Below are 12,103 nucleotides of genomic sequence, written 5' to 3' on the forward strand. Positions count from 1 at the left end.
AAAAAAAATCAAACCTGTACATTAATTTCTTTTTTGTCTGGGGACTCTAGACCATGAAGAAATGTGGCATAGAAACCACATATTTGGGGCTTATGAGTTCATATTCAGGGACAGTGAAAGCATCTGTACTCCTTAGGGAGCAATGCAGCTATCTCTGAGCTCAAAGATGTGAAACCATAAAACAAGACTGCATTTGGTGCCTATGAACTGAGCCCTTTCTTATTAACTCCTGTCATACTCCTGTTGTCCTGAGTCTTAGACTCTAAGTTCATTGGGTAAAGAACTAGTGCTGTGTCTATAAAACCTGCAGCACCCGACTTGGGATCAAGTAAAAGAATTTATCAACAATCTACAAATCAGCTGCTTGTATAAATCAGAAACACCTTTTTTAATATCAGATTTTTTTCAAACCATCTTTATATATACTATTTTTATCAGTTTTTTTCAAACCATCTTTATTTATACTATTTTCATACAAAGGAGAAGATTATGTCATTTTTAGACTATAATTCAAAATAGCAAATATAACTCATTAGGGGAAACTATTTGCCATAAGTTTAGACTTGTATATATAATTATTCAGTTTATAATCTCTGGGACTAACTTTCCTGACCATGCTCCTGAGGTTGCCCCTCACCAAGAGAAAATTCTGTCCCAGACATATTCAGTGGAAGGTACATTGTAACTGGATGTGCTGCTTTGTAGCCAGATTGATATAATAATAATAACTGCTAAAGACTTCTTGAATGTCATTACAACAAGAAGAACACAGTACCACACACCTGGTTTACTTGCCATTGCTACCAAAGGTAAGAAGTCTTTAGATGTGTAGAATCCTTGATTCATGTTCAGTCCTTGGAATATACTGTCTCTGTTTGGTTCTGGCAAACCTGAAATAGATATTTTTTATCACATAAGAATTACAGAGGAAATTTTAGTGACCAACATAAATTTTAAATGATCTTAAAAACATCATCCATAGAAGCACTTCACAAACCTTCAGATGTTTCCAAAATAATATTTCAAATGATCACATTTGTAATCTGCAGCTTATATAACTGGTGATTGTTTAATAGTACAGGCACTTGAAAATCAGGTTCCTTGACAATGTGTGTACTTGTGTAACTCACAACAAAACAAATGTAGGGGAAGGGATTAAAGAGAACAGGGTGCAAAAGCAGATAATACAAATGAGGCAGTAACAAACAGCTTAACTGATGAGGGGAGGAGGAAAAATGGTTGTGCTGTAGGTCTGATCTGTGAGTATTTGTATGCCATCATTTTGTGCCATTCTTGATTATTTTCTCAAAACCTTGAAGTCCTGATTGGCTGACATTTATTCCTAATTATCAAAACCACACATTTAGACAGAATCCATAGGATACAGACAAGGATTCACTTCACAACTATTAATAGCAACAAATACCTTTCAGTTAAAAGAAAACAACAAAAAGCATCTTCCAATTACCAAAGAAAATCATCTCATTTTGGTGTGAATGGTTAGACAGAACCAAAACCTAGCCTAGCTGACACACCAGTTAAGCCATTTTATTCACAGAAATGCAATCAGGGTATTTTCAACACTCTCAACTTTCAGATTTACATTTAAAACCCCATAATATTTTCAAAGGTATGCTAATAAATAATTACATACTGAAATGGAGTAAATGTCAACATTTTTTGTAAGAAAACATACTAGCACTGGGGCACCCTCAGAGCAAGCAGGAAGAACAGGAGCATACAAAGAAATCTGTGTTCCCTCCATTCTCAGCAATGGGTGGCAGCAGACTAATATTACTCCTTTTTCAGACACAGTGGTCTGGAAAACCCTAACAACACAATTTTAGCATCTAAAATAATGCAGAATTTCATGCTGAGGAGCAATTTTCCAAATAGGGAAGGTTTGGGGTCTTTTTCTATTAATTAAGCAACAAAAATCTGTCTCATTACAGCATACGACCAGAACTACCTAATGAGAAATCTCAGTCCTTTTTCATGAGTTACCCATATGAAGGAAGTTCTTCGAACCTGTAGAACTCTGAATGAAGTTACTATAATACTAGAAAAATAAAATACTTTTTTATATTTATTAGTTTCAGTGAAGCAAAACTGAATATACTCTCAAATATCCTCAGTGAATTCAAAATGCTTACAAGCCAAAAAGCAAATTAAAAAATCCCGAAATTTGATCTCTATTTCTAAAGAAAAATCATATCTCAGTTGCTGAACACCCAAGTCTGAAACTAACACTGATCTATAGATGGATATTGAGAAAAACAAAGTTAAAAAATACTAGCACGTCCTGAACTTCAAGACCTTTGAATGCTGTACTTTCTGGGTAGACTGGAATTTCAGCTAATGAATAATGAATAATGGATATCTTAAGAGGATGCCAGAAAGACTTAGTACTATTGAAAGTACAATATGTAAAATGCATTAAAGAAACTATTTTTAAAAGGGCATTGATTTTTCTCTATGTATATATTGCAAAATCATCTATGGCAAGAAGAGCACCTCAGAAAAAGCTCTCAGTGACTGCCTGCAGGCAGAGGACAGAGTAATGCAACCATTTCTATTGAGATATCCATAAAACAACTCAGAGGCCTCAGTTTACTCTTGGGAGAAACACTCATGTCATTAGTGGGATGTGCAGCCTGCATTAAAGATAATTTCCTTTCCACCTAATATGTACCTCCATTCAAACTCAAAGAGAAACCCTCAAAATATTTTTTCCCCACTTCTTTTTTGCTGCTTTTATCATCTCCTAATGAAAACTGTTTGGTCTCTAACAGCAACAGTATTTTAGCTCCCATAGGCTGAATAAAGAGTATCATAAAGGAAGTGTTGCAATGTTCTTTGTCTAGGTTCATCACTAGTCTTTTCAGATTCATCACTGAAGTAAAAGGAGTTGGATTAAGAGTGCACTGGGTTCAAAAATGTTTAGCCTGGCTGATATGACCAAACAACTGCCAAAGAGGTAGTCAATAAACGTGGCATTATCTGCTATTTATTTTACTATTTTCATTTTGCTGAAAACTCCCTGAAAAACCATTTTGTGATATTTACATTTTTAGGAAATGCAGGGGATTTATTCTTTTATACTTACAAACACTTAGCACAGATTGAAGCTCTTTGCTGAGCACCTGCTGGAAATTGTATTGTGTTGGATTCTGATGCATCTCTTTTGCTGTTCAGTATTTGCTATTGTAATGACTGCATTTACTTTTGTTAAAATAGGGAGATTTAGTACTTCTTCAAGCCACTAGGCAAGCAAAGAAAGCGGCAGACTGAGGCAGACAGAGAAGGAGATCAAGAACAGATAAGATTCACTTAAGAGACACCATTTCATAATAAACATTCACCCCACAGAAGTATGCTTTACAGAGAGATCAAATATTGATAAATAGCCAACAGCCTCTTGGGAGAGAGGATATTTAACAAAAAAAAGCTGTAGAGGAAAAATGCAGTTTTGAGCATATGGTTTCAGAGAAGAAATAAAATTTAAAAAAACACAGTCACCTATGAAAGACACAATTTAGGTCAAAATAGTGAACCAAGAGAAATACTCTTTGAAGATAAATCAGAAAGATCCTTTAGAAAAAGGGAATTCACACACTCGTACAAAATAGCCAAGAGCCACCCAAAAAAATGCTTAGAAAAATATAATATTTTCCCTAGCTTTTAGGCTGAAATCAAGTAAGTCAGTTCTCTGTTCTCCAAATCCACTTGCAAGTCATTTAAAAAGATTTTTTAATTTATTATTTGGTATTTCACGTTCTGAAACAATCTGTCACTATCCCACATCTTCCATCTTGAAATAATTTGTATCAATATCTAGCGATAACAATTATTTCCTTCCCCTGCACTGCAGAACAGCTCTTTTGAAGGGTAAGCAAGAAGAGGCAGATTAGAAAGGCAGCTCCCCTGGTGGTGCTTGGATGGCCTCTGCACACCCTGCTACAAGCAGAGGGCTGTGCTGAGCCCCCCATCTTCTGCAGCCACAGCCCTGGGCTTCCTGAAGCCTCAGCTGCTTTGCTTGCTGATGCCAGGGAAGCTTCTGAAGCAACTGATATCCAAACCACGCAATGAAGACTCATGGGCTGTGGCAAACTGCATTTACTAAGAATAGAGAAAGTAGAAACATTGTGAAAATAACAGCTTGCATGACAGATCTAGTTCAGCTTTGCAAATCTAACCTAGACAGTCTCAATCTGGGTCAGGTGCAGCAAAGAAAGCAATTCATCTTGATTCCTAACCCTCTGGTTTGCTGTGCTCTGCCTTCCATCTCCAGATGCTCCAGCTATCTCTCAGTAGGCATCACTGCTCTCTTTGCTTCTTTCCTTCATTTGAACCCCACAACAACTTCTCCAGTTTGCAATTCCTCAGCACCAAAGTCTCTCCTATGTATGACATACCATATACTTTCCAAAGTCCTTAACCACTACAACAGTGGCTTTGGAAAACACAAACTTTCCCCCTTTTTATATCCTTTATATACGCACATAAATATATACATGCACATATGTATTAAGAAAAACATTCTCTCTCTCCTGTTAGGATCTTGTACTCTCTGTTCTGACAATACTGATGCATATCAATTTTCTTTGTGCACAGTCTCAAGTCCATTGTTTCCCTTTAAAGAAAATTTAGATACAATTCCCTAGTCCAGTTGAGATATGAATTGCTAAATGATTAGAGTAAATTTGTCAGATACACAAGGCAATGTACCAGAGGGATGCATAGACAATGTCAGGGATTGGCTTGCAGAGCAGGGTACCAAGTTCACTCAGCTGCTGCACCAATAAATCCAGGCACGTCAACACATCAATCAGCTAAGTCTGCTACTACTCTAACTATGAGCTTGATCTGGAAAGGGAAACCAAAGCAAGTACAGGCACTGCATATCTGCCTCCTATTGTGATCAAATCCCCTCTCCCCAGAAACAGCTATACTTCTGAGCCTGAACTCACTCTTTGGACTACTTAAATCTGACATGGTTGGGCAAATTTGCAGTTTCAAATTAACTTCTCAACAGACCTTAATAACTGACACACAAAATAAGCTCTCGTCCTTGATAAGGGTCAAATACAGTTTTCACTGGCAGCTGACTAAAACATATCTCCAGACAAAAAGACAAAATGGAGCTGAAGGTGAAGGATAAATATACAGGAGCCTAAAGGGACAAAACTAACTAGAACATTATTTTTTTCTCATTTTCCTCACCTCAAACACTGAAAAGGTTTTTTGCCTTTAAGTATGATAATACTGAATTTTGCTGGTGAATGCAATCTGTGTTTGAAAATATCAAGAGCTACTTTTTTAAAGTGAAGACACTTACTTTGTACATTTTTTATATTGAGTCTTTCAAATTTGTTTTGAAATTACATTGTATGCATAAATTTATCCAAATTCAATTAAAAAAAACCCAAAATATGATTCACTGGCTGTGCACATTCCTTTTTCTAACTTTTAAAACAAGAAAGCAAAACACCAAACCCATTCACAAATTTATGGATTATTTTTAAAATTTTCTCTTGCCTTACATATATGGAGCTAGAAATTTAGAGGGCAAGGACATCTTTCCACCTTTTTAACATCTCCATGTTTCAGAGTTAAACCAGATTTTTTTAAATTACATTTACAAGGAAGACTTCTCTTCTATTCTTCACAGCCTCTATTACAGGAAATACTAAGATTGGGTGGAAATCCTTCAACTGTCAGATATGAGGAGAAAAATCCATGAATCCCATACAAAACTGGACAGAAGAAGCATGGGACTGATTTTCTGCATATCTGCTCTGGGGGCAATGCAAATCTTCTGAAATAACATCTGAGAGACCAAGCCCAGACAAGCTGAGCCCAGCCTGTTACTCAGCAGAAGAAACCTGAGCACAGTCTGGCAGGGAGGCAGTTCAGATTCTGCAGCAGCAGTTCTGCACCTCTGGCCAAGAAAAGCCTGTGCCCCTTCATGTGCCCTGGGGAAAGGAGCCATGGAAGGCTGATGGCCAGAGACTGATATGAATTTTATAGAGGAAATAAGATTTTCTGATAATTTTTTTTGTTAATGAAGTTTTTAAAATATTTTTTCTTTTAATTTTCTTAAAAATGATACACTAAAGAAGGTACAGAGCTAGGGTAATTTTCCTCTGAAGGTAAATTAAAAATCCACCATTTGTCTTCTGAAAGTGTCCTTTTGAATTAACAGAAAAGCACCATTTTGTCCCATGTCCCTGCCTTTTCACACACTGAGTGTTCCAACTCACTCCCTGTGAGCCCATACAAAGATATTTCAGATGTAGCAGATCTGATGACATTTCACACTTGCCCAGAGACTTGCAGCTCAGGTACCATATGGTTAGACTGTGACTACAAAGGTACAGGGCACACTGTAAAATCCAAGCACATAAGCACTACTTTAATAATTCTGAATGCTCTGATCTTCTTGAACAAGTCTCCTTTGTGGGCTGGGGAACTGGAGATCAAAATCTATATATTTAAAGGAGTTTTATTTCATGTCACACAATCCATGATATGTATAAATTGGACCATGAGTTTCAACATTGTTATTTTCTTGAATAATAACACTGAAATTGTAAACTTTCATAACTGTCAAATGTATAGTTTTACTCAGACATAACAGAAACTACTTGTATGCAGTGAGATATGCTCTACATGATTGTTTCTAAGAAGCCACATTCATCCATACCCATACAGATAACATTGCTGTCCATAGGTCAATACTGCACAGTTTAGAAATTATCTATATTGAAATGCATAATCCAAATACAGTGTGCCTCAGAGCTGATTATACTAAATATACCAGTACAACTCCTGCCATGGTATGCACCTTGCATGGAAAGACAACCACTGGTACCTAGACAGTAACTTTCTTTACATTTTTAAAGGCTTGGTACTGGGTATCTAGACTTTCAGAAAAGTTGCAAATATTCTGCAAGTGCTCAGATTTTCTCAAGGTCAGTCCATTAGTGATTTGCACTTCAGTAAATACTTTTGAGGCTTGTATTTGTAAAGAATCTTTCTCATTTTGCTTGAGATTTTTTTTTTTTTTATGGGGACAGCTTTGTTACTTCCTGTTGTGACGTTCGGCACAGTACGTTTTGTAGGTGGTTGATTTTTTTTGTTTGATACGTATGTCGATGGAGATAAGTGTTTTAATTACTTTTTTAATGTCTATGCTTTTGTATTTTCTCCCTCCCTCCCTTTATTTCCTGCTGTTGAGATTACTGCCTCATCTCCACAGCAGGTGGCTTCTTCAAATTTGTTTTCTCTGTAAGCCTGGCAGATTAATTTTGTAATATAACTGCTCCTTTTCTGTAGTTTTTTATTAATGATTTATTTTCTTTGGAAAATGTATGCTTGCAAGGTTTTTAGGTGTTATTCCCTAATGATGGCTAAAGGCCTCATTCATAGAAAATTAGAAGTAAAAGGAAAAAAGTAAAAGAACTACACTAGGGTCAACCTTCTCTTACCCTCCAGTTAGAGTGAGCAGTGTGTAGAGCATATGTGAAAACACCCTTCACATCTACCAGCATGAGCCGTACACAATTGCTGCAGTGCATTCTGAATTGAGCAGCTACATCCATACCAAGGCTTTTAAAAACATCTGAATAAGCAGCTGAACCTGGAAGCAAAGCAGTCTGTAGGTCTCACACCTTACTTAGTTGCTAAATTAGACACACAGTCAAGAATCTGAACTCTTGCAAATGGTAAAGAAATAATAGGAGTGAGGGAGTCAGATTATTTAGCACTAAATTTGTTCTTATAATCCAATTTCTCTTTGAGTACCAATTTTCCAAGCCCAGTTTAGAGGTAGCCAAAAAATTTTAGTAGAGCAACACTCAAGCATGACTAAAATACTGTATTTTAATGAAAAGCATCAGTCTTTCAAGATGATAAAATTAAGATCAGGAGAAATTATGTAAAAATTTTTCACATCTCAGTATCTGGCTATTCATGTATAAGCACCAAGAAGATTTTGAACTCAACATTTTGAGCCCTTATACTCTAAAAGCACTCTTTTAAAATGCATACCTCAGAACTGAATCATACAGCATCCCTAAGTGTTTTTAAAACATCATTCTGTACAGGACACCCTGGAATTGTACTAGATTGTACAAACATATACAGATTTCTAATTTAAGAAACAGATGTTAATTCTAGCCTTTCTTCCATGTTTGGGAACTGATACTTAAAGTTCCCCATATCTGAAGTAACCAAGTTGAAGATTTTAGGAAGGTAGCTGGTAGCCCTGGTGAATGAACTTGCTGCAATGTGAAGATCATTATGAAGCAAACCTTATCACAGAGAAGGATGAATGCAGACGTCTGCTTACCTTCCCTCTGGTTCTGTTCTGCCTGGTGTTGTTTATTGCAGGACTTAAAGCACTGAAACAGTTTGCTATGAATCTTGATTTTTAGAACATAAGAGTTCTGTAAATTGTAATACAGAGTAACTGAAGAAACATCTGCTGTAAAAAATAAAGTGGAATATTGCTGCAAACCTTTCTTAAGTCATCTTGGCAACATTTATTATACTGGCGACAAATTTGAAAAGGTCACTAGCGAAAATGCATTTAGCAGTCTGACTCCAATCCATCTCTACCCCAAGAATGTATCATTCCACCCAGAGCAGAGCTTGCTCCAGTCTGCTTACAATAGAGCTAAACTGGATTTTAGTCCTGACTGGAATTTGGTCACTTCCTACCATGGACTTGAGCTATCATTTTCCAGGAGCATTCTTGAACCAGGAAGGCTGAGTTTCAGATCCGGCACGCTGATGCTGTCAGTTCCTCTCCCTCTTCCTTTTACAGGTTTGTTCCTAGCAGTAACCTGCCAAAGGAAAGATGGGGGGGGGGGGGGCTATGCTTCCTCCTGACACCAGCCAGATAATATCTGCCAGTGTGATACACTGCACCACTCTAGAGGAACAGAAACTGGTCCCAGTGCCTACTCGTGTTCAGTAAACAGTGCTGAGCGGCCCCAGAGCAAGAGCCCCTCCTCAAGGACAACCCATCAGCATCTTAAAGGACAGCAAAAAATTTAAAAAATCTATCATCCCAGAAACCATATGTCACAGTAAAATGATTCTTATCCAGTGCAGAAAATCCAAATATGTGGAAGTGAAAGCAAAATAAACTGGATTGTGAGGCTGAGAGCAACAGACTCCTAGAAGAAAGCAGAAAATGCTTTGCAATGGAAACAATATCTTTCCCCAAGCAGACTCATTATAACTTAACTGTCTAATATGCCCTGTTTATAAGAAGTCATGCTGGTATATTGAAATAATCTAAGCAAATGAAAATTTATAAAGGGAAAATCAAATGCTAGCATAGAAAATATCTCTTCATATTAATTTTTCATTTAAAAACATGGAAAAAAATCTTGAAAATCTGGATCAATCGAGGCTACATACAATAAATACACAGGGAATGGATAAAATGAGAGCAAAACTGATGATAAATATCCACAAAGAAAAAACCAAAAATACTTAATTGTCATAATGAAGAAAAATAAATACTAAGCCTCTACACTATCAAAAAGCAACAGCTGAAAAAAAACTATCAAAGGCAGCAAATTCTTTAGCATATGAGGAGTAATTAAGTCATTAATATTCTGGAATAACACCTTTGTCAGACCTCAGGCACTGTACAGCGAGGAAGTTGCAATGAGGTATACTGAGACAACATCAACTTATACTACCTAAAATCAACCTGCATATTTGATATATTAGAAATGTTATAGCCAATAGGTGGTACCTGTACTGCAATTCTAAACACTGAGTTTGATAATATTGTTTCCTAAATTTGATGGGAGAGAGCAGTAAAGAATCATAGAAATATCTAACTGCAGCCATTTTTCTTGAACCCACAACTATCCTCTGCTGCACACTACTTCCAGAGCTCCCATCCTGTTTCAATATGGTGCCTATGAAACAACAGGCTGAGTCAATTGCAGCTCTGCACCCTGCATAACTTGATCTATATGAAATATTTGTAAAAACTTAGTCCTTCAGGAAGTAAATCCCACATGTTAAGTAATATTTGCAAAAGACAGGACTTTCTGGTCATTCCTATTTTTAAAACATTACAAGGATTCATCTTTTTATTTTTTTCCATATGTAGAAGTCATCAATGTAATTCAGCAAGGTCTGCCAAAAGCTAATGAGTGATTAGCAATCTACATTAAATTTCAACATAGGACAAATTTTTTCCCAGTTCTTTGTTAATGTATTATATTTTCTCATCTTAAATCTTAGCATATTGATATACTAAAACATATATTTATGTACTGGTTTTGCCCACATGAAAGAACAAATAAATACTATAAAATGTATTCAGTAACTATTACTGTATTACTGTATCATTCTGTATTACTGTATATACTGTATTACTGTATCATTCGTCTAATCTGCATTTTTTAATCAATTCAGGTAAACCATCTGTACATATATTTTAAAATGATGCCTCAAGAAAAGACTTCTAAATATTATTCATTATCCTGCAGCAAAGACCTACAACTGAATACCTATCATCAGTTCATTCTGATGAAAAGGTAATAATTAAATTTCTTTTCTCCCTTTTCCCACAGCACAATATTGGACCTATGATAAAAAAACACATCCTATCAAATTTCCATTTATTGTTTCTACCTGAAGGGCTTTGCCAGCTCACACAAACATAAATCTCCATTTGTCAGATTTAAACTGTACCTGTCCCAGATGCTATGAGAGTTCATAGCTCTTGTCCCTTAAAAATTACCAAATAGCATCATGCAGCATAACCTCCCTGCAGCCTCCCCTGACCCTTGCAATCAATAATATTCGTAACCTGTATGTGCACAGTTAAGGAGTACAGGAGCCCTGCACTATCCCAGTTAACCACATTGAGCTGTGATACTCAAATCTGCTCCCTTGTGTCTGCTGTGATCAATTTTAATCTCTGCACCAAGAATAAAAGAACGCAGCCCCTTGTTTCCAAATTCATCTGAAACGGATGTTATAGATTTGTAGGTCTGCACAGGAGCTGGGGATTTAATACAACCAGCAGCTGAAGGAAAAAACACATCTAAGCTATCATTCATTCTCATTACCCTCAGTGTATTTTGGATCTTCAGAAGCAACGGGAAACACAGGAAAATGCACATGTACTGACTTAAGGAAAGCTGAATTTGTTAAAATAACATCAGGTAACTGTTATTTGCTACAGCTTTATCCATTACTGCCAGGTAAGGTGGACGTCAGTGTCTCCATTATGATTACTTTGCTCAAAGGTTTAGTAATAGGCTGCCAATATTCATTTCTTCTGGAAATGTGTCATATACAGTAAATTAAGCAGAAATTCCCTAGAAATAATAAAGCCTATCTCTGCTCAGTTAAAAAGAAACAATTATTATGGAAAGAAAGAATAAATCACGTTTCTGATGGTATTTGTTCTCTCACCTCCAAACTAATTTAATTTAAAAGCTGGCAAATTTGCCAGCCAATTAGCCTAATTAGACAACGGCATCTGAATGTAGAACAGGAAGAGCAACTTTAGAAACCTACTCCAGTAGAAAAAGTGCTTTTTGAATCTGTCACACTACCAGAATTCATGTTTCCAGAGTTCTCGTAACTGCATATTTATAGACTTGGCTATATTGGCTCCTCATCAGCAGCTCCAGTGCCATGAATCATCTATCAAAACATTTGAGAAGATTTTCTTACTCATTTCTTTAAAGCAACATTCTGAAGAGACACTTTCAACATGATTATGCTTCAGTGTTCACTATAAATTATGAAAAAAAGCACACAGAGTTTTATAATTGCAGGTGAATAATAAGTATGTGTCATCAGAGGCTTTATCTTCTCAGATTGTCACACGCTGTCAGTACAGAATACCCTGCAACAAATATGACATTCTCATAACATGCTGAAGGGTCAATAAGCATTCTCACTCAGGTCATTTACCCCCTACACATCAATGTCCTAATCATTAAGCACATATTTATCTGCCTTTCCTCTTTAAAGCAGCTGCAGCAAGGAGTTTCATGTAAATATTCTGTTAAACTGATACTCTCCTGCACAGGTAGATCAGCTTGGAAACATT

At 36.4% G+C, this 12,103-nt stretch overlaps 1 protein-coding gene across 1 annotated transcript in view; it reads right to left on the reverse strand.

Moving 5' to 3' along the window:
- Positions 1–12,103, reverse strand: part of DPYD (dihydropyrimidine dehydrogenase) — a 334,630-nt gene that overhangs the window by 180,515 nt on the left and 142,012 nt on the right. The window contains exon 9 of the mRNA XM_050977198.1: positions 783–890. Coding sequence (XP_050833155.1) covers positions 783–890 — 108 coding nt within the window. The remainder of the gene's footprint in view (positions 1–782; positions 891–12,103) is intronic.

This window comes from Serinus canaria, chromosome 8 (genome assembly GCF_022539315.1).
Source record: "Serinus canaria isolate serCan28SL12 chromosome 8, serCan2020, whole genome shotgun sequence".
NCBI classification, from domain to species: domain Eukaryota; kingdom Metazoa; phylum Chordata; class Aves; order Passeriformes; family Fringillidae; genus Serinus; species Serinus canaria.